The following is a 22,549-nucleotide window of genomic DNA, read 5'->3' as shown; positions in this document are numbered from 1 at the left end:
CTGCCCCCGCCACAGACATAGACTCGGAACAACAAGGGGCAGGCGGGGTCTGGCTCTGAGCCCAGGGGGGACCAGGTCACTAGAACCAGGGGCCTGTCCAAGGACACAGAGCGCACCAGGAAGCAGTGCTGGCCCCTCGTCACTCAGGGCATTCATGGTAATACCTCCCGGGGCAGCCCCGACCCTGCTGAGGCGGGAAGAGGAGAGCACGGGAGCTCCGACCCCCCGGCCCCAACAATGCACTTCGAGGGCCACTGGCTTTCCCCTCAGACCTGTGCGCACTGAGCCCAGGCCCCCCAGCTTGTTCCACAAGGCGCACCCGCGCACCTCCTGGGTGCAACCCGGCACACCCTTGCTCGCTGGGCTCAGAAACAGAAGGGGTCAGCGGTCCATCGCGAACTGAAGCTCGAGAGCAGCCGACCCCACTGGCCCCTAGCTCTGCAGGTGCCGCAGCAGGATCTGCATGAGGTCAAAGGTGGTGAAGCTGATGCCCACAGCGATGGGACCCTTGAGCCAGTTCATGCTCAGGCCTTTGTAGAGGCCGCGTACCACGCCCTCCTCCCGCATGATGGTGTGCATCGTGCGCGCGATGGAGGTGCGCTGGTGGCCCGTGACGCCGGCCGTCTGCATGCGCCGCCGCACCACGTCCAGCGGGTAGGAGGCCGACTGCCCGATGAGGCCCGCGCAGGCCCCGAAGATCATGCGCTCAAAGGGGTAGGGCTGCAGGCGGCCACTGTACTCTGCAGGGGGAGGGGGGAGGGGGGAGGGGCTGTGAGGGCGATAGGAAGGGGCGCACACCCAACGGCGCACTGGCAGCCACCCGTGCACCCCCGCGCCCCGCGCTCACATGCGCCGGCAGTGTCACAGCTGCATTTCAGGACCTGACCGGCTCTCCTGGGCCTTCCCACCCAGGCCATAGCTTCCCTACTTCCTCACCTACTGGTCCCTCGTTTTTAATCAAATTTGAGAGAGAAAAGATTTTTACAAGACAGAAAAGCACAAAGAATCATATAACCAAGTCCTAAGACCAAGAACAAGCTCACATCCAGTCACTCTTGTTTCTCGTCTAGTAAAGAAAAAACATCACTCAGTGGGAAGCAGCCGCATAGCACAGGGAGATCAGCTCAGTGTCCACCTAGAGCGGTGGGATAGGGAGGGTGGGAGAGAGACGCAAGAGAGAGGGGATATGGGGATGTGTGTATACTTACCGCTGATTCACTTTGTTATACAGCAGAAACTAACACACATTGTAAAGCAATTATACTCTAATAAAGATGTTAAAAAAAAAAAAAAAAAGGGCTTCCCTGGTGGCGCAGTGGTTGAGCGTCCGCCTGCCAATGCAGGGGACGTGGGTTCGTGCCCCGGTCCGGGAAGATCCCACATGCCGCGGAGCGGCTGGGCCCGTGAGCCATGGCCACTGAGCCTGCGCGTCCGGAGCCTGTGCTCCGCAACGGGAGAGGCCACAACGGTGAGAGGCCCGCGTACCGCAAAAAAAAAAAAAAACTGGAAAAAAAGAAAACATCACTCATGTCTGGAACCCTCTCCACGGCCCAGCCTGCCTGACAGGCACCCTCCCCTGGGTGCTGTGAGGGCGGGTGGGCCGGAGGGAGGAAGGGGCAGCAAGGGATCACAGGGGTTCTTTAAAAATGTGTTGTAAATTGGAAATTAGGAATTAAAAACAGGGAGATGCCCTACTCAGCAGATTGGCAAAACGTTAAAGAACCTGCCAGCACCGCTAGGGGTGAGAAGGGGGCAGGGCGCCAGGGCAAGAGCTGTCACTGGAAGAGCAGAGGGTGGAGAGTAAAACCCAAAACACAGGGTCTCGCACCCACACAAGGAAAGGAGCTCTTGATGTCAGCTGATCACAGAAAACCCACAAATGGCCTCACGGCGCCCCAACGGGGGACCCCCCCCCCCCCCCCCCACTGCTAAAAGGATGGGTCAGAGCTGCACTACCCGGAAGTGCAGGAGTTGACCGCTCAATCGCTTCCCATAACCAGGAAACAGCACAAGGCTTGCTCCCGCTACACAAAACCGCAGATAGAAGGGTTTCCAACGGAGGTGAGGGGTGGAGCCCCACCCCTAATAAGGAGGCTCAGGGGAGTGGGGCTGAGGGTTCTGGACAAGGGATCTCAGCTTTACCTGGACCGTTTTCTTTCTTTAACAAAAAACATCTTGGAGCAAATAAGGCAGTTTGTTAATGACTGATCGAACCGGGCGGGGGCAAGTATGGGTGGGGTTACAATGTTCTCTGTACTTTTCTAGTTTCTCAAAATTACCAAAACACACGAGGGCACTTCCCCTCCGTCTAGGTTTTACCCATAGGCTTGTGCGCACACCAGGGGCCTCCAGCCCTCTGGGTGACACTCTGGACTTCACAAGGTTGCTCTCAAAATGAGGCACTAAAGGTCAGGAGTCCAGCTTCCCCGGGGCTGGCCTGATCCAGACCCTGGGCCCCCGGCCTTCCCCTCCCAGGGGGGTCTTAGTGCCCCTCTGCCTCCACCCGCCTCCAGCCCTGTGTGACCCGCGCAGGCGCTGCCCTGGCCCCACACTCCTGACCTCTGTGCAGGCTCTTGAGGGTCTCGTAGGTGAAGAAGCTCAGGCCGGCGTAGGGAATGACCCCCAGTACGGTGGGAATGAATCCGTGGTAGAGGGTCTTCAGCCCCTCTTCTCGGGAGATGCGGATGAAGACGTGAAAGATGTTGCTATACCTGCAGGACAGAGCGGGGGGCGGGGGAGGCCTCAATTCACTAATTCTCGCCTCTTCCCACGTCAGCGGGGACAGGCCTGGATGCTGACCGACAGAACCGCACAGAAGCTCTGGCATTCGAGGGGGGCCCTGCACGCCCAAGGCCATGGCCACCTTCACCACTGGGATCACTCCGCCGTGCTCGGCGCTTGGCTGTGTCTGCCTCCACATGAACACTTCGGGTTGGACGGAAGCAGAAACTGATCCCCAAGCTAAGAGACCCAATTACGGCCTTTCTGTAACAGCTGTGGAGCCGCACACCTGGCCCGCCCTGCGGTGCCGGGGGAGGGGGAGGTAGCAGAGCCTCCGCCCAGCTCTGTCTGCAGCTGGATGTGGAGGCCCAGACCCAAACCCCAGGGGCCCAATGGAGGGCGCCCACCCGGGAACCCCACTAGACACAGAGCCCCCGCTGCTGGTGAAAACGTCGCCGTGCGTGGTAGGGCTCACATTTCCTTTGGGGTCACGGCCATCCGCGCCCTGACCAGGTCCAGGGGGTAGGTCAGCGAAGCGGCCGTCGTTCCAGCCAGTGCACCAGCGAGGAGGCGGGGCCAAGGGGGCAGGGCTCTGAAAGAGGGTGGGGAGGAGGTCAGAGGCCAACGCCCCGGGTGCCCACAGGTCTGGGGGCGGGGAGGGATGGAGGAACGGCACCGGCTGCAAGGCAGCCAGCCGAGTTGAAGCGGGCGGCGCGGGGGAGAGTCTCTGGGTGGACGCCATTTTGAAGTTCCCCTGGCTGCCTTGCCTTTCCCCCTCCTCGTACGAATGAATGAACAACGAGCACCTTCCCTACCCGCTCTGGGGCACGGGTAGGATCAGTGGCCGTCGTGGGACTGAGGTTCTGAGGGGAGGCCGGATAAACGAGAAGTTCTGAAACGCTGAGCAGGTGGAAGACAGGAGAACAGGGTGATGTAATCGCGCTGAGAGGGGTCTTTTTGGGGGGGGCGGGAGGGAGGGCTCACTCTCCGCGGAAGCCGTAGTAGCTGCCCAGCAGGCGCTTGTACTCCTCGTGCGCGCTGAACTGGATGGCGGCGTAGGGCACCACGCGCACCATGGTGGCCGAGTTTCCGCGCCACAGGCTGAGGAAGCCTTCGTTGAGGTAGGTGAAGTAGAGGAGCCGGAAGGCCTCCTGGGGGGAGGGCAGGGGAAAGGGGCAATGGCAGTGCCCTCCGTCTCTGCCTGAGTAGTGCCTTTGCTGGCAGAGCGCTGGGCCGCCCTGCCCACCTTACATGGCCCAGCCCAGCGCCTGGGGGAGCCATCGTCCCCCTCCCCCGCATTCTCTGGGCTCTGCGCTAGGACCCCCGCACGCCCAGCCCCAGTCCTCCGGCCCTGGGAACTGGAAAGCGAGCCAGAGGGAACCAGGCTTGCAAAGCAGGCTCAGAGCCCCACAGAGGGTATTTTGTTGGCGTCTGGTAGTCTAGCTTTTTAAAATATTCTTCTTTTCCTTTATTAAGAAGGTAACACCTGCTCCGTGTTTAAAAATAAATCAAATATGACAACTGTGAGTTTAGACTGTCAAGTCCTCTCACCGCTAGCCCAAGGATAAGGGGGGTCTCCCGTCAATTCCCAGGGTGGGCTGTGTCCAGGCAGAGCTCAGGGTGCAGATGGGTGGCCTTGGCCCTGGTGCCTGGCAGGGGAGGCCTTGGTCACCCGGCGGCCCTGGAGCTGGCCTGGGGCGGGGGTGCGGGAGAGCCGATGGGAAAAAGCACCTTGAAAAACGTTTCCCCAACCTCTACCACCCTCCTCCTCTGCCGCTGCCAGCCCAGCAGGGTGGAGGTGAAGGTCGTAGAGCAGGGGCTCCTTGACCTAGTGGCTCACCTTGGCAGAAAATCTTTTTGAGGACACTGGAAAAAAACAAAACAAAACACAACAGAGAGTGTGAGATATGAAGGATGGGACCCTCCCCCCAGTCTGCATGACCCCCTCTGCAGGGGTCTGGTCTGAGCATGGGGAGAGCCTCCCCTGGGAATGCCTCCCCCACAACCCCTACAAGGGCTGAGGTGGGGGCCTCCACAGCAGAGTCAGCCTCCTCCCAGGAGCCTCGTTACCACCCCCGGCCCACATCCAGGCCTCTCTGCACACCGGCTTCTTCCCAGGAAGGGGTGCCCAGCTGCCACCTGACCCCCAGGACAGTGGGGATCTCTGTAGGGGCCTGTGGGAGGATGCACCCCTCCGGGGTTGACACTCAGCAGTCCCCACCCCTGCTGGACCCCACTTCTGCCAGACCCCTTTTGGGGAGGCATCCCAGCCACCAGCCATGCGGGGGTCAGCCAAGGGGCTCTGGCTCCTGCAGGACAAGGCCACGGGGGTGTCTGACATCTGCGGCCTGCCCTCTCTTCTCCACAGCCTGGCCCAGGCAGCCCTAGTGCCCACTCTCCCGCTCTCCAGGGCTGCCTGGCTCACCCCGATCCCCCACTTCCCGAGCGTCGGCTGTGTTCCCAGGATAGCCTTGCGCTCCCATCTGTGTGGACGTATGCACACCACCTGCCTTTGGAGTTACACCCAAGCTCCCTGTAGGGCACTGCGCTGAGCATCTGTTCCAGGAACAACACAGCTGCGTGTGGGGGGTGGGGAGGGTACGTGTGCTCAGCTGCATGCCCAGCCTTTCCCATGTCAGCTCACTCCTCCACCCCCTCCTCCTCAGGGAGGAGGTTGATACCAATGCTCCTGTTATATGGATGAGGAAACTGAGGCCCAGCAGTCCTCTCCTCCCAAACAGCTGAGGGGCGGGGGTCCCAGGTTGTGACCGTCCTCCTTCCCAGCACCCCTCAGACACTGGCCACCATCTGCAGGATGGAAAGGCCTCATCTTCAGGGGACCCAGTGCCTGCTCAACCCTAAGAAGGGAGGGATATGGATTCTTGAACTGTGTCCTCCCCAGCGATGTCCTCACCCCCCGCACCTGTGAACACGACCTTAACTGGAAACAGAATCTCTGCAGATATAATTGAACTGAAGTCACACTAGAGGAGGGTGGGCCCTAATCCAGTGACATGGGTCCTTGTAAGAGGAGAGGACCCAGACACAGAGGGGAAGGCAGAGACGGGGGAAGCGGCCACAAGCCAAGGATGCCTGGAGCCACCAGAAGCTGGAAGAGGCAAGGAAAGGTCCACCCTCAGGGCCCCAGCAGGAACCAATCCTAGAGACACCTTGAATTTGGACTTTTGGCCTCCAGAAAGTGGGAGAATAAATTCCTGTTGTTCTAAGCTGCCTGGTTTGTGGTACCTTGTGACGTCAGTCCTAAACACTAACAGACTTTCTAAGTGGATTCTACAGAGGCGTTTTAAAAACCACTTTGCAGAGCAGTCTGGGGGGCCGTGGAGGGGGAGGAGGATTGCTTGGCAGCTTCTCTATGACACGGGATAGATGGACAGGCAGCGTTTACCTTGGAAGATTATTTTGGTTCGGTCCAGGGGAGCTACCGCCGTTTTGGCAAGAGCGCCAGCCAGGGCCCCTGACAGGAGGGAGCTAAGAACTTGCCTGTGATCACTCTGCAAGAAAACATACGAACACACAGTCTGTCATCAGAGAGGGAGAGGAGGCATCTGTTCTGCTCAGGAAAGTTTCCTGAGGGTCTACCTTCTCCCCCTGGTCCAGGGCTGACAGACACACGGTGGCCAGAGTGACACAGCCCTGCTAGGCCCTGAGCATGCTGGGCACGGGCTGAGCCATGGTGGGTCCAGCAGCCACAAAGCCTGGTGGGACACAGTGAAAACCTCCTGGGCCACAGGGACCAACCACGTGAGAGGTCATGCACTGGCTGGGCTGTCCCGTGAGGTTCCAACTTCTCGGAGACGGCCTACGACGGGACGAACTCCAAACATAAGCGTCACCCCCAACCTGTCCTACTTTCAAGCCTTGGTTCCACCCACCACCTGTGAGGGATTCTCCCGTTGCAGTGTTTCAGGGTAAAGGTTCCTGGTGGTCTGGGGAGTGGGTGGGGCATATTAGGCAAGCAGACCCTGACTGTTCAGCGTGTCTCCTTTCCACAACTTTCTATCAGGACTTCAGGGGCTGGCTGGCATCTGTGGCTCTTCATCCAGCCAAGGCAAGGGCGATGGAGACAGATGTGGCTGACCAGCACTGTGCACTCCTGTGGCCAGCCTCAGAGCCAGTGCTCTCCCAAGTCTTCCTGTGGCTCCCCGAGCCCCGGCTCCAACAGCCCTCCCTCCCTAGAGGCCCAGGGAGACCTGAGTTGTCACACAGGAAGCCACCTGCTCATTGGGTTGGAGTCTCCATCCCCGCTGCTGACTCAGCCACAGAACTTTCTGGAAGTGCTCTTCTGGACATGCCCCACATGTCCTCACTCTGCAGCGCACAAGGCTGGTGAGGAGCAGGTAGCTCAGTGATCCCGGGAATCTGTGAAGTCTGCTCGGACCAGGCACCCTCAGGGGCCTAGAGACACATGGAGTGAGGCAGGGGCATGTACAAGCCTTCACCACTCCCCTCACGGGGCTGCCAGTCCACGGGGGGAGCAGGACATGAACTAACTCTTCAGACAAATGTGTGAAGAATCACCAATCTGGGAGGGGCTATGAGGAGTGGGCTCGGGGCTCCAGGAGAATGCAGGGTGAGGGGTAAGGAACCGAGGTTGAAGGATGAGGTACACCTAACTGCAGGGCTTGTGCATGTGTGCGTGTGTGTGTGTGTGCACGTGTGTGACACTCTTAGAGGGGGAGGAACGCAACACTCAGAGGCCCCAGTGAGAAGGAGTGGGGGGCCCTGGGGGACCACAAGGAGGGCAGGGTGGCTGACACAGGGAAAGGGACGGGCACAGGGAAGAGAGAAGAGACGAAAGGTGGGTGGGGCTGGACCCCACAGACTGTGGAGGCCTGACAAGGAGGCTGGTCTTTGCCTAAAGAGAAATGGAGAAGTGTGGAAGGTAAACAGGCTATTTTAACTGGAACCAGAGAAGAGGCAGCTCCTGTGAAACCCAGGATGGAGATGGCAGAGGATGGGACCAGGGGAGGCTGTGAGAGGGGTGGGATGAAGGGGCATTTGGGTGTACAACTGGTAGCCTGGGTCCCAGTGGGCATGGTGGAGTCCAGGGCTATGCCCCAAGTTTGCTCAGCTCAGCGGTGGCTCAGGGGGAAGGGCTGGGTCTGTCCACACTCCTGGCCCGAGTCTGGGCTCGGTGCTCCCTTCACCAGCCCAGCTGACCTCTCCCTAAAAGAACAGAGTCCCGCAGCAGCGTTTTCCCCACTCAGTTTCTAAGGCCAAGCTTCACCAGGGGGTTCCATCTTCTTGCTTCACAGAGGCCTGTCACTGGGGACCCCTGCCTTTTCTGGGTCACACAGCAAGGTTCTCGTCCTTTGGTCCCATTGGCTTTGAGGGTTGTAGACATCTGATGCCAGAAGGCTCAGTGGTGTTCCTGGCACCAGCTCCGAGGCCCTGTGCCTCAGTTTCCTCTCTGTGAATCAGTGTGGTGACAGCTGACCTTGAGCTACCATGAGCACAGGGAATGCCCTACAGGGAGTCTATGTGTTCTGTGGGCACCAGAAGTGGAGCCGATGTGTCCCTTCCATCTCCTTCACCAGGTTACTTCCTGCGCAAACTGTGGTGCCTACAAGCACAAAGCCAGCTCTGCACGTGGGGAACACACATCCTTAAACCCTAGCTCTCAATGTGGCGCTTCAGGGACATGCTGTGAGCCCACTTCACGTGCTTAGTGGAGGAGGCTGCTGCTGCCTTCGGCAGACGCTCCCACTGACTTTTTTTTTTTTTTTTTAAAGAGGCATCGGGGCAGCATATAGCTTATTTATTTATTTATTTATTTATGGCTGTGTTGGGTCCTCACTGCTGTGCGCGGGCTTTTCTCTAGTTGATGACAGTGGGGGCTACTTTTCATTGTGGTGTGCGTGCTTCTCACTGTGGTGGCTTCTCTTGTTGCGGAGCACGGGCCCTAGAGCGCGCAGGCTTCAGTAGCTGTGGCACGGGGGCTCAGTAGTTGTGGAGCATGGGCTTAGTTGCTCTGGAACATGTGGGATCTTCCCGGACCAGGGCTCGAACCCGTGTCCCCTGCATTGGCAGGTGGATCCTTAACCACTGCGCCACCGGGGAAGTCCCCACTGACCTTTTTTTTTTTTTTAAATTTTATTTTTTTGGCTGTGTTGGGTCTTCGTTGCTGCACATGGGCTTTCTCTCGTTGCAGCAAGCAGGGGCTACTCTTCATTGCAGTGCACAGGCTTCTCACTGCGGTGGCTTCTCTTGTTGCAGAGCACGGGCTCTAGGTATGTGGGCTCAGCAGTTGTGGCACACAGGCTTAGTTGATCTGCGGCATGTGAGATCTTCCTGGCCCAGGGCTCAAACCTGTGTCGCCTGCGCTGGCAGGCGGATTCTTAACCACTGTGCCACCAGGGAAGCCCCCCCAACTGACTCTTAAATGACCACAGCTGGCTTATTCTTTAAAGAGCTTGGTTGGCATAGGCATCACTGAATGGTCAAAGTCTCCATACCCATCATATGGAGAGATCCTGCAAATGAAAAAGGAGGCAGGCAGCCCGACGGAGAGGAAACAGGTGATCCATAGATGGGATCCACACCAGCGGTGAACATCACAAGATGCCTGGCTCCTTAACTAAAGAAATGGGACTTTGCAGAGTGAGCTCCCTGCACTGGGCTGGCCAAGCAGGCCAAGACTGACGTGGGTTGTGCCAGCCAGCGCAGAGGAAAACCGGCGCTGTGTGTGTCCCAGTGCACGTCAGGCATGGGGGCCTTTGCTGGGCGTGTCCACTTGGCGGGATCCATCGGGCCAGTGGAGGGAAAGCCACGTCTCCCTCACACTCTGCCGCGAAGTTCACTCAACTGTGAGGGATGGGTGCCTGCTCTGGGGCTTGCCCCCCCCGCCCCCAGCATGGTGACGGTGGCCCCGAGAATCAGTCCTCCTGCCCACCTGGCGTTCCACAGGGAGACTTGGAATTTGGGGAAAGGTCAGGAGGGCCAGAGGATGATGCTGCTTCAGGCTTTAAGCCCATGGACTTTGAGAACTGCCTGCGGGTGCCTGAGCCAGCCTGGCAGTGAAGGTGGGTTAGTCCATGTTCTAGGTTCAGCTGGGAGAACTTCTACTGGCTTCTATGGTGAACAAGCACAGGGCTGATCCAATTTCTTCTCTTTTTTCTTTTTCTTAAATATCTACTTATTTATTTATTTGGTCACGCCGGGTCTTAGTTGCAGCGGGTAGGCTCCTGCAGGTGCAGCTCACGGGCTCCTTAGTTGCAGCACATGGGCTCCTTAGTTGTAGCATGCATGTGGGACCTAGTTCCCTGAACAGGGATTGAACCTGGGTCCCCTGCCTTGGGAGCGCACGGAGTCTTCACCACCATGCCACCAGGGAAGTCCCTGATCCAGTTTCTTTATGAGGGAATAAGGCTTTTGTCTTCAGTTGAAGGGCGTAATCGGAGATGAATTTCAGAGCTGAGGGTAGACTCCTCCCTGGAGCAAGGAGTTCCCCTGCAGCCCACCCCACCTTTGGCTAATTCTTCTGCGTTGGCAAATCTGAGTGAGAAAAGGGGCTCAAGGACACCTTCGACATCCCAGCCAAATTTGGGCGAGGTTTTGGCTTCTTGCCAAGTGGCAGGGCAGCTGGATCCACAGCACAAATGGGGCTATAAAAATGGAATAGGAGGCGGCCTGCATCACCCCCTCACCCCCCCGGCCTCGCCCTCAGCGTGTTAGGGTGTGATTTGTAATAGGGTGCGAGTACAGAAGGACTGGGTGAGAATGCCCAATGGGGGGGGCCAGGGTACTTGCCTTTGAAGACACATGAGCGGGCAGGATGGGCTCGGCATCCTCACGCAAACGCACCACGCCTTCCTTCACACCATTACCCATTCCAGGCCTGCTCAGGATGGCGGGAGACTCAGTCCTAGGGAGCAAGAAGGGACGAGGTGAGAACCTGGCCTCCTCCACCAGCCTGGGGCCTCTGATTCATCCTCAAGTGGCCCGATGCCAGCATTGCCCCAGTGGCACGCTTCTCCTAACCTGGCTTCTGTCTCTCTGCAGGATAAAGACACCCGAACCTGTACCTGGATGCCACAGTCCCCTGACCTGACTGCTTAATCATTTACAAAAGCTCTTCTCATCAGCTCTTTTATTTCATCCTCACAAATGGGCCTCTGAGTCCTCTGTTTTTTTACCCTAGTACCAACTGCCCAGATTGGCTCAGAGAGGTTAAGCTGGCAGCAAGGTCACATCACACAGCAGGAGGCAGGGGCGTGGCAGGGTGTAGGGTGTGGAGGCTGGAGGGCTCCACCTGCCCTGGAGCCCAGTGCCCTCTGGGCTTATGCCAGCTTGGACCTGAGACTCCGTCCACAGGAATACTTTTAGAAAATTAATCTTTGTCCTACTGTGTGGCTGCCTGCCCTTTGCGGACAAGTTATAGTAAAGTGTCCTAATACTTGAGGATTCCTCCCTGGAAACCTGTAAGCAGACAAGTTAGGGGGTCCCCGGAGAAAGAGAACCAGGAATGGCTCTCTTGACCTAAGAGAAGCCATTTTGGCCTAAGCCATTTTGTGAGCTAAGCCTGGCAGCAATGCTTGCCCTTGAACAGGTCTCGGTAATTAATGACCTAAAGCGAACAAAGGAATGCAGGAACAGAGAAAAGGCAGTCAGACAGTAGTGCAGTGATAAAGCAGAGTCCTAGTTCCTCCTCAAGGGATAGACATAATAATAAATATATCTTTGAGTTCTTTGGGAACTAAGGCCCCCACCCAGGTGGAGGGTGGAATGATGTTGACCCTCTTGACTTCAATCAACTAAAGCTTGGACTCTGTGGACCTTTGCCCCAATTCTATGCTGAATTATCCTCTGTTCAAGCCCCTTCATGAATATGCATGTACCCTGAGCTTAAAACTTCCCCAATTTTGCTGTTGGGGAGACACTGCTTTGGGAAAGGTCCCCGGTGTTCCCCTTACTTGCTGAAAGTCATAATAAATCCTTCCTTCTCCCCTCCCCATCTTCGGCTTGGTTGTGTCTATTGGCTTGACACCAACCAAGAGATGAACCCAGTTTTCAGGTAACACAGGCTCGTGTCCAAATTTCCTCTTATGAAAGAATGTCTTTTCCTCTTGTAAGGACACCAGTCCTATTGGATCGGGGTCCACCCTAACAACCTCAAGTAATACATCCTTCCTTCTCCCCATCTTTGACTTAATTGTGTCTATTTGCTTGACACCCACCAAGACGTGAACCCAGTTTTCGGATAACAAACCTACCTTTAACCTCCAAGTGCAGGTGCACTCAAAGCTCAGCCAACCACACGGAGGGGACCAGGAGGAAAAAAAGATGAAGGACTGGTGTCACAGAGATGCCACTAGGCACCGGTATGCTTGGAGGTATCCCTTGCTTTAAAATCACCCAATGAATCAATATGCTTTCCTGTAAAATGATGCAAACGAGCCAGATGCCCCCGTGAGCCAGCTCTGGAAGCCCCTCCTGCCCTCCAGGTCCTCCCAGGCACCCACTGGTAAGGAACATCCTAGGAAGCACAAGCAGGATTCTGTTCCAAGTGGCCTCTGCCGCTGTTTCCTACCTAAAATGGTCCCTGGCTCGGGGATGAACAGCTGCTTCTAAGACGTGGCCAGAAACTCAACGATGAGCCTGGACCACCCTGAGGTGTCAGGCAGGAACCAAAGTCAATGGGACTGAGAAAATGGGACACAAAGGCAAATCAAAGAGCTCCTAGTGGCCAAAGCAGAGCAACAAAATCAATAAAGCAGTGTTGGGTTTTTTTTTTTTTTTTTTTTTTTTTTTAGCATAGAGAGCTCAAGTATGCTTAGAATGTAGGCTGGGTGTAGTTAAGACTGGAAAGGTCAGGTGCAGTTGGATGATGGAGAGCGCACAGTGTTTGGTTTTTTTTTTTTTTTTTTTTTTTTTTTGGCTGCACCAAGGCATGAGGGATCTCAGTTCCCCATCCAGGGATCGAACCCATGCCCCCTGCAGTGGAAGCACAGAGTCTTAACCGCTGGACCACCAGGGAAGTCTCAGAAGTGTTGGATTGTAACCCAAAGTGTAAGATAAATAGCCGAGAGTCCACATGGATATAAATAAATGATTGAATAAATAAATAAATGAGGGAGAAGAGACAAATCTCCCAGGCAGAAGAATCCCAAATAAGTTACGCAGATGCTCAGTGCTGGAGGAAGGGAAGCGTAAGCATGACCCCTGAGGTGTGGGCCACGTGGCAAATTCCTTCCAAAGGGCACAGCACAGAAAGGGGGGAAGGGAGTAACTTTACAGTGAGGACACCTGACAGACACCATCTCAGCCACGTGATCAAGGTCAACACCACAGTGATAAGTCACACTGATGGCGCGTGCCCTGGACACGTGTGTGATGAGAAAGGCACTTCCCCTCTGTGGTCCTCCTCTCCAAAGCCCAGTCCAACCATGAGAAAAACACCAGACAAATCCCAACCAAGGGCCAAGGGCCACAAAACACCTGACCAGTTCTCATCAAAACCGTCAAGGTCGTCGAAACCAAGAAAGTCTGAGAAACTATCTTAGGCCAGAGAAGCCTAAAGAGATGTGACGACTAAAGGTAATGTGAGGATCCTGAGACAGAAAAAGCACATTAGGGAAACACTAAGGAAATGTGAATAAACAATGGACTTCAGTTAATAACGATGTATCAGTATTTGTACATCAGTTGTGACAAATGTACCATACTAAAGGAAGATGTTATTAATACGGGAAACTGGGTGTGTGCAGTGGAGGGGAACTCTGTATTACTTTTGCAATTTTTATATAAACCTAAAACTGCTCACAGACAAACAAAGAGAAACTAGGCCTTAGGGATCTTTTCCAGCCAGTGGCTGGGGTGTCTGTCTGTGGAGGACACTGTGACTCTATCACCCTCCATGCGTCCGGCTGCTGCTCAGAGGCACCCCCGACACTATGGACCCCGGGGGACTGTCCTCACACCTGGGCACCCGGATGCAGATGGTGCAGCCTTTCTTTGTTTCTTCTGGCTGCGCTTTGCAGCATGTGGGATCTTAGTTCCCCGACCAGGGATCGAACCCGTGCCCCCTGTGCCCCCTGCAGTGGAAGTGCGGAGTCCTAACCACTGGACCGCCGGGGAATTCCCAGTGCGGCCTTTCTTAGGGCTGGGTCAGGCGTGGTGAATGTGGACACGTTCTGCAAAACTGCCCTCCTGAGGAAGGATCCAGCCCTTTAGTCCCGGCCTCATACAGTCTAGAGTCTGAGCACTTGCCTCCCTCCCTCCCGCGGCCCGCTGGGAGCTCTGCAGTTGGCTCAGACAGGGCCTCGGTGTGGTGGATGCAAACAGAAACAAAGGCACCACACAAACCAGTGCAGACCTACAAGAGCGTGTCACTGCAGGTGACAGAGTGCCAAGGCTGAGTCCCGGGAAGGCACCTGCAGGGGGCTGAATGGTGAGCCCCCCCGCCCCAAGACATGTCTCCCTGGAATCTGTGAATGTGGCATTATTTGAAAAAAGCCTTCACAGATGTAATTAAGGTAAAGATCTAGAGATCCTTACCCTGGGTGAGGGTAGGTCCTAACAACAATGACAAGTGATCTGATAAGAGACAGAAAAACAGACACAGGCAGGGAGGCCGTGTTTAGACAGTGGCAGAAATTGGAATGATACACACAAGCCACAAGCCAAGGAACACACAGAGCATAAAAGCTGTAAGAGACAAGGAAGCATCTTCCCCTAGAGCCTTAGGAGTGGCTCTGCAGGAGGATTAATTTGGGATTTCTGACCTCCACATCTGTGAGAGAATAAACTTGTGTTGTCTCAAGACACTTTGTGGTGATTTGTTACAGCGGCCAAAGGAAACTAAGATCCTTTTTGGAGGAGAAGCTGGGGTGCCTCAGGCCCCCCAACCCCAAGCAGAAGGGGCAGCCAGAGTCTGCAAGCTGCTTCCGAAAGGGCCCGGTGCCTCCAGGAAGCTCCCCAGGATTGCAGGGCAGAGAGAAGGAGATTCCCGTCCTGGGGCAGTGGCGGGGTTGGGGGTGGGGGAGGCCTCAAGTTTTTGCCTCTTAGGCCAAAGCCTATTTTCCTAGGAAGTAAAGAGCTCTTTGCCCTTTCATAAACAAAAACAAAAAAAACTCAAGACAAAGGCAAAGAAACAGCCAGGTCACTGGGAAGGAAAAAAAAAACTTAAAAACATGACAGGTACCAGACTGCACTCATAATGAGAAAATTGTGTTTAACCTTTGGTGGGGGGGCTGTTGGCATGTGTGGGGACAGTAATGCAACTGGTAGATGAGACTGAGGCAGATTGTGGGGAGCATCTCTCTGCAGGTGATTTAGCAGATGCCTTGGAATGTGTGCTGTGCCCCCAGACAGGTGAGCATGAAGCCTCATGGGCCAGTAAGGCCACAGCCAGGTGCTGGTCCCAGTGAAGGTATGAAGGTCTGGATGGGAAGCTATGGGGGAGCGAGGAGAGGGGGACAGGGAGAATGTGTGACCTAAGCCCTCACAGGAGGACACCACCCAGCCTGTCACTAATGAGTGAACCTACCTGAACCCAGGTGGGAGGCTGTCCCGATGCAAAGACTGGAAGCAGACCAGGTGTTTATAGAGTGCTGTCAACAGTGATGGGGGGCTTCCCTGGTGGCTCAGTGGTTAAGAATCTGCCTGCCAGTGCAGGGGACACAGGTCCAAGCCCTGGTCCGGGAAGATCCCACATGCCGCAGAGCAACTAAGCCCGTGCGCCACAACTACTGAGCCTGCGCTCTAGAGCCCATGAGCCACAACTAATGAGCCCGTGAGCCGCAACTACTGAAGCCCGTGTGCCTAGAGTCCGTGCTCCGCAACAAAGAGAAACCACCACAATGAGAAGCCTGTGCACCGCAACGAAGAGTAGCCCTCGCTCGCCACAACTAGAGAAAGCCCGCACACAGCAATGAAGACCCAACGCAGCCAAAAATTTAAAAAATAAATAAATAAATAAATAAATTTATAAAAAAAAAAAACCAAAAAACAGTGATGGGGACTCTCCATACAGGGGAGGAGATAAGGGCATGGAGGGAGCCTGACTGTGGATGTACATACTTTCCAGCAGTTGGCATTTTGCCTCCCCCCACTCACCTCTTCAAGAATAACAGAGGACACAACCCACGTATGGCTGACCCAACCCCTGCTGTGCCCTTCCCAGGTCAGAGCCCCTCCCCCTACACTCAGGCACCCCTGCCATGCCCTCTACTGGCTTCCTTCCCCCAAACTGCCACAAGGTTCTGAATTTACCCCCCCACAACCTGCCCCGAGAGGCCTCCCTCACTGAAATGGGGTTCCCACTGCCCACACAGCACCCATACTCAGGACAGTTGCCAGGCTCCCTCTGCCACCAGCGTGGGGTCACCGTGCCTGGGACTTCTCCGCGCCCAGCCGCCCAGGTCGGGCCCCCTTATCTGTGCCCAAGAACATGGGCTCTTTTGGGTGTTGTCTGGAGTCCATCATTGGTCAGATGGTGACCAACAGCCCACGTGGCTGAGGGTGAGGCCCAGAGTATATGGCGGGTGGCCTCAGCTGGCGCTTGAAACTCTGAGGCCAGAGCCCCCTCCCTCCCTACTTCCTCCAGCCCCTGCGGCCCCTGCTGCCTCCCTCTCTCCAGGGCAAGAGGCCTGGGCTCTGCACCAAGGCAGGCAACTGGGCCAGATGGTTTCTTCACATTCTTCTGTTTCTATTGTACTTCGTCCCTTCTGTTGTTGCCAGTAATACCGAATTTTTTTAAAAATTATATTTATTTATTTATTATTATTATTACTTGGCTGCGTTGGGTCTTCATTGTGGCGTGGGCTTTCTCTAGTTGAGGTGAGCGGGGGCTGCTTTTCGCTGCAGTGCGCAGGCTTCTCATTGCGGTGACTTCTCTTGTTGCAAAGCATGGGCTCTAGGCGTGTGGGCTTCAGTAGTTGTGGCATGAGGGCCCAGCAGTAGTTGTGGCTCGTGGGCTCTAGCGCACAGGCTCAGTAGTTGTGGTGCACGGGCTTAGTTGCTCTGCGGCATGTGGGATCTTCCTGGACCGGAGCTCGAACCTGTGTCCCCTGCATTGGCAGGCGGATTCTTAACCACTGCGCCACTAGGGAAGTCCCTCTTGTTCTGTTTTTGTTTTTTTACCCTGCTCTGCATGGCATGCGATGCAGGATCTTAGTTCCCCGACCAGGGATCGAACCCGTGCCCCCTGCAGTGGAAGTGTGGAGTCTTAACCACTGGACTACAAGGGAAGTCCCTGGCACATTTCATCTTGTAAGTTTCAAAACCACTGACAAGGTAGGTCTCCCATTCTGGTCCTCATTTCACAGTTGGGGAGGCATAGGCGGTCAGAGGTTCTAAGCTTGGGTCTACTATCATGGCTTGCCCACAGTGGCCTGGCCTCGATCTTTCAACCCAATCCCATCTCAAGACCCTCTCATGTTCCCCAGCCCCTCGGCCTTCTCTTGGGTCCCACAAAATCCAGGCTTGTTAGTTGCCTCTGCTCATAATGCTTCGTCACCTAGCTAACTCCTTGCTGGCTTTCAGGTCTCTGGAAGCCTTCCTGGCCCCCTGAATTAGCACCCCCAGCCTCTGCTCAGGACCAATAAATTACAGTGGGGGAAGGTCTGAGCCACATCCATGTTCCGTACCCTTCTGAGCCAGTGTTTCTGCCTCCTCCACACCTGTCTCTGACCCTGGCACACAGATATTTACAGATTGTAGAAAAATAGTACCGTAAGGCTTCAAGTTTGTTCCACTCCTGGAGGCCGTGATGGTGCTGGCATTCCAGGATGCCGTATAAAATGTTCGTGTCTTACAGTGGCTGGAAGCACGGTGCTATGGGTGTGTTGTTTGAAGGAGGACAGGGATCTGGATTCAGGACAATCTACGTCTGTCCTAGCTTCCCCATGGTCTCCCTATGCATCTTCGGGCAAAGGTGCCCTGAAGCCTCGGTCACCTTTCTGTAAAACTGGGATGATCTAGGACGAAGCTCACAGCCTGGTAAGCATGTGCCAAAGGGTGGCAGAGAGCAAAATGAAGACATAATGTTCACCTGTCTGGGTGCTTGCTACCTCTGAGCAGATGCCCCCATCTTCCAAAAGGAAGGCAGGTGAGTGAGGGAGCCCACAGGGGCTGCGCATTTGGGCCATCCGGAGGGGCTGAGAAGTGTGCCCTGACCCTGCTGGCCTTGTCTTGTCTGAAGTAGCAGAGGCTGCTGGACAAGCACCTTCTTCAATAATGCCCTGACAAGAATTCTGGCTTCACAGCTGTAGGGGTTACGTGAGGTCTTCCGAAGTGCATGTCCACCCAGGACCTCAGGAAGTGACTTTATTTGGAATAGGGTCTTTCAGGTATTATTAGTTAAGGATATCAAGAGGAGATCACTTTGGGGACTTCCCTAGTGGCCCAGTGGCTAAGACTCCGTGCTCCCAACGCAGGGGGCCCGCGTTCGATCCCTGGTCAGGGAATTAGATCCCACAACTAATCCCACAATTAGCCGCAACTAAAAGACCCTGCATGCTGCAACAAAGATCCCATGTGCTGCAACTAAGACCCTGTGCAGCCAAAATAAACAAACAAACTAACTAATTAATTAATTAATTAAAAAGATGAGATCAGGGCTTCCCTGGTGGCACAGCGGTTGAGAGTCCGCCTGCCGATGCAGGGGACACGGGTTCGTGCCCCGGTCCGGGAAGATCCCACATGCCGCGGAGCGGCTGGGCCCGTGAGCCGTGGCTGCTGAGCCTGCGTGTCCGGAGCCTGCGCTCCGCAACAGGAGAGGCCACAACAGTGAGAGGCCCGCGTACCGCAAAAAAACAAAAAAAGATGAGATCATCTTGGATTTGGTGGACCCCAAATCCAATGATGGGTGTCCTTATAAGAGGTCACACACACACACACACGGAAGAAGGCCATGTGAAGACGGAGGTGGAGATCAGGGTGATGTGGCCAACAAGCCAAGGAACTCAAGGACTGCCTCTGGCAGCCACCAGAGCCGGGGAAAGATTCTCCTTCAGGAGCCCCAGTAGGAACCAACCCTGCTGTCTTAGTCAGTTCTGGCTGCTGTGACAAAACACCACAGGCTGGGTGGCTTATAAACAATAGAAATGTATTTCTCACGGTTCCAGAGGCTGGGAAGTCTAAGGTCAAGATGCCAGCAGCTTTGGTGTCTGTTCAGAATGCTCTTCCTGGTTCACAGATGGTGGCCTGTGTACATAGCACAGGGAGCAAGGGGGTTCTCTTGGGCCTCCTTTATAAAGCCATTAATCCCATTCATGAGGGCTGTACCCTCATAACCGAATCATCTCCCAAAACTCCACCTCCTAATACCATCACACCGGGGATTAAGTTTCAACATATGAATTTTAGGGGAGACACAAGCATTCAGTCTATAGCAAAGGCCAACACCTTGATTTTGGACTTCTGAACTCCACAACAGGGACAGAATAAACTTCTGCTGTTTTAAGCCACCCACCTTGAGGTTATTTGTTATGGAAGCCCCAGGAAACTAATACAGCAAGAGTCTGAGACCAAGCCCCCCAAGTGTGTACTGTCCCTTGGCTAGTGACCTGCCCATGACTCCGAGGCCACTGCCCATCTCTCTGGACCTCACAGGTTGCCCAGCTGGCAGAACTTCAACAGAAAACCTGGCTTCTCCTGATCTTTGTTGAGACCCTGGAACCCAAGCACTCAGCTGCAGCAAAAGGTATTCAGTGAAGAAAACAAATGTTGACAAGCATATTTTAAAAATAGCACAGGGACCGGGGAGGGGCCACTGGGGGAACATTCTACTTCTTAAACTGGGTGGTGGTTTCGTTATTCTTTCTACTGTCTTTCTTTTCATGCACACATTACATGCTTTTATTATTAAGAAGTATTTCACACTTAAAATAAAAAATACAATGCATTTTTAAAAGAGCTGGCTTGCAAAACCCAAACAAGCTAATAGCTCTGATCATCTCAATATTCCTCTAATGTCTAATTGCCAAAATAGAAGAGAAGAAACAAAAAACGGGATGACACATGGGAAAAGGCCTGCCCTCAGTGTGATGACACCCTCCACCTGGCACCAATAGTGGGAAATCACTGACAACTCAAGAAAAATCTCAAGACAACTTCTCAAATAGATTTAACATCTGACTTGTCTCAATCTCATCTGACACCTTCGTTCTTTTGCCGGATCCCGGTGCTTAAAAAAAAACAACAAAAAACAGAGCAACAGCCAACATCTCAGACCTCCCCTCCTGGGACTCCAGGTGACGCCTGCATCTCCTTCTCTAGAAGGACTGCCTGCCCTCCACCCCAACCCCCAAGGTTTCCTTCAGAGCTTTGCAGAGGAGGGACTCAAATATTTCTTGGACTGAGCTTTAGACTCTGGAAGAGAAACAGAAATCTAATGTTTAATCACCACCCCCATGGGCCAGAACACCTCAGAGACAAGATAAGAAGACTGGAGAGACCAGAACACTTGATAATAACCATCCTGGCTGCTGGGGGAGGAAACAGGCATTCCAACTTCACAGCTGAGAGAATACTGATGACAGCACAGCCTCCACAGAGGAACATTAACCATTTAAATGGACATGCTCTTTGGCCTGGCCACTACTAGGAAGTTGCTGCAGTTGGATGTTAAACTCCATGAAGACAGAGAGGTTTCCACGCGTCTGTGCACTGCGGGAGCCCCACACACGTTTACTACATATTTGCTCATGCAAAATTCTATCTATCCATTGCAGTTCGGTTTGTAAAAGCAAAACACCAGCAACAACTTAAACAGCCATCAGTAAGGGACTTGTTTTAAAATCACTCACCCTTTTGATAAAATTTGATACAAATTTGCCAGTGGTTTAAAAGGGGTGGTGAGGGGGAATATGCACATCTTCCCCACAGCCATAGACTATCTCTGGAAGGGAACATTATCATACAGGAGAAACTATTAACAATGAGGGCCTCCAGACGGGGATGGGGAACCAGCATAGGGAGACCTGCCTGTTTTTTACTGTTATGCCCTTTTGTACTGTTTGATTTTATTTATTTTTTTACCATGTACATCAATGACCTTGTCAAGGTTTACTCATATATTCGCACGTGTGTGTGTGTGTATATATATATAATATATGCATGTACATACGTATATATAAAATGTGTGCATGTGTATATATGTACATATATACATGTATATACATACACATACACACACACATTTTAAATGACTCCTTTTGAATTTGGACAGAAAACCCCAATGGCTTCAGTTTCCAATGAAGCCGAAGGTGACAAGACCCTCCAGAACATTCCAGCACCATCTTTGCAGGGAGAGACAGGAGAGGGATAAGAAGTACTATGCAAGCGTTACAGGAAACGGCATGTTATTGCTTTTTTAACAGTAAAGCCACCAGCCTCTTTCCACACTGCACACTTGCAAATCACCCTCCAGGGAACTTGAAAAGTTCCAGAAAAATCTTTATCCCCAGCACCATGCCAGGCTCCAGTTTTGCAGTTTGTGTCTAAGCGGCTGAAACATTAGCTCTCACTCTGAAGAGTGTTGCCTTACTCTCTCAGTTTATCAGCTTTAAGGCCCCAGGAGCTCTCCCGGGTCAGTGAGGGGCATCAGTCTGTAAGAGCTGGGCCAGAGGGTGGAAGCCCAGCAAACCCCCCCCCCAGGCGACCCTACCAGCTGGGCCTGCGGCACCCTAGGTGTTGAAGCCCAGCTGCAACAGGGCCCCCGTCTCCACCAGCCCCAGGGCTCTGAGACACATGTTCAGAAAGCAACCAGGGGCCGCCCCTTCCAGCTCAGCCTTTCCGGACCCAGTCAAAGACAGGACTCCTGAGTAACAGCTGCAGGGAGGGTGGGGGTCCCCTCCCCTCCCCTCCCCTGTCAACCCCTCAGAGATAAACACAACAGATGGGCAAAAGTGGAGGAGGTCCGCAGAGAAGGGTCAGCAGCAATGCTCAGGAAAGGGTGGGCAATGCCACCCCAATTCAAATCGCTTTAGGTCTGTTGCTGGTAAAATGGAGATAATTCCAGTTTTGTCTGGCCCATGGGATTATTTTAAGCCCGGAAATCACTTTATAGACCGTGATAAGTGAAAAGATAACATCTGGGTGCGCTTTTCCTTTGCGGGGGGAGTGGGTGGAGGTTGCAGTGATCCTGAGATAGCAAGGCTTGGGTGAATGTTGGAAAACCTGGATTACGGAGGGGGCACAAACACAGGTGAATGTGTTAAGAAAGTACGGGTGGGTGCACAGACTGGGGGTGTTCGAGTCAGAGGGGGCTGCCAGGGGTACTGGGCAGGCATGTGCATGTGTGGAGGGAGTACCTGAGGGCACTGACCCAGATTACTTAAGGTGGGGGGCAGTGAGAGGGGCCCAGACTTGGCTGTGAGAAAAGCCAGCGAGGGGGTAGGAACAAGCACAGATGTAAGTGAGGGACGGTGAGTTTGGGGTCACAGGCTCAGGTGTTGAGTGTGGAGGTGCAGGCCGAGGTGTGGTGGCGCGGGGACCGGGTGTGTGTGTGTGTGAGGACGCCCTGTGGTGTGGGGCTGGCATAGAGGGGAAGTCTCAAACGACGTGTCGGTGGGTGTTCATGAGCGGGGGAGCGGTATCAGGTGTGTGAGGGGGAATATAAGTGTGGGCACAGAGTCAGGTGCGTGTAGGGGTGCAGAGTTAACTGTGCGGGGCGCCTGGGGGCGCGGCCCCAGGGGTGTGGGGGATGTCAGCGAGGCGCACAGTCTCAGGTGTATGAGGGGAAATGTCAACGAGAAGGGATGTGGTGTCAGGTATGTGTGGGCTGACGGAGAGAGGCTCCGATCCGGCTGTGGAAGCCCCAAGGGGGCACCAGACTAGCGGTGTTGGGGGCGGGGGAGATCGG

The 22,549-nt window shown here is 54.5% G+C and overlaps 1 protein-coding gene across 1 annotated transcript in view; it reads right to left on the bottom strand.

Annotated features, from left to right (window-relative positions):
* SLC25A42 (solute carrier family 25 member 42) overlaps positions 1-22,549 on the bottom strand; it is a 26,782-nt gene continuing 4,233 nt past the window's right edge. The window contains exons 2-8 of the mRNA XM_007461082.1: positions 10,492-10,606; positions 6,128-6,233; positions 4,562-4,587; positions 3,706-3,872; positions 3,197-3,313; positions 2,560-2,711; positions 1-740 (exon numbers count right to left, since the gene is read on the bottom strand). Coding sequence (XP_007461144.1) covers positions 433-740; positions 2,560-2,711; positions 3,197-3,313; positions 3,706-3,872; positions 4,562-4,587; positions 6,128-6,233; positions 10,492-10,606 — 991 coding nt within the window. The 3' untranslated portion in view covers positions 1-432. The remainder of the gene's footprint in view (positions 741-2,559; positions 2,712-3,196; positions 3,314-3,705; positions 3,873-4,561; positions 4,588-6,127; positions 6,234-10,491; positions 10,607-22,549) is intronic.

This window comes from Lipotes vexillifer, unplaced genomic scaffold (genome assembly GCF_000442215.2).
Source record: "Lipotes vexillifer unplaced genomic scaffold, Lipotes_vexillifer_v1.1 scaffold469, whole genome shotgun sequence".
Taxonomy (NCBI): domain Eukaryota; kingdom Metazoa; phylum Chordata; class Mammalia; order Artiodactyla; family Lipotidae; genus Lipotes; species Lipotes vexillifer.
The sequence above is the reverse complement of the archived record's forward strand: the minus strand, read 5'-3'. Positions and strand labels throughout refer to the sequence as shown.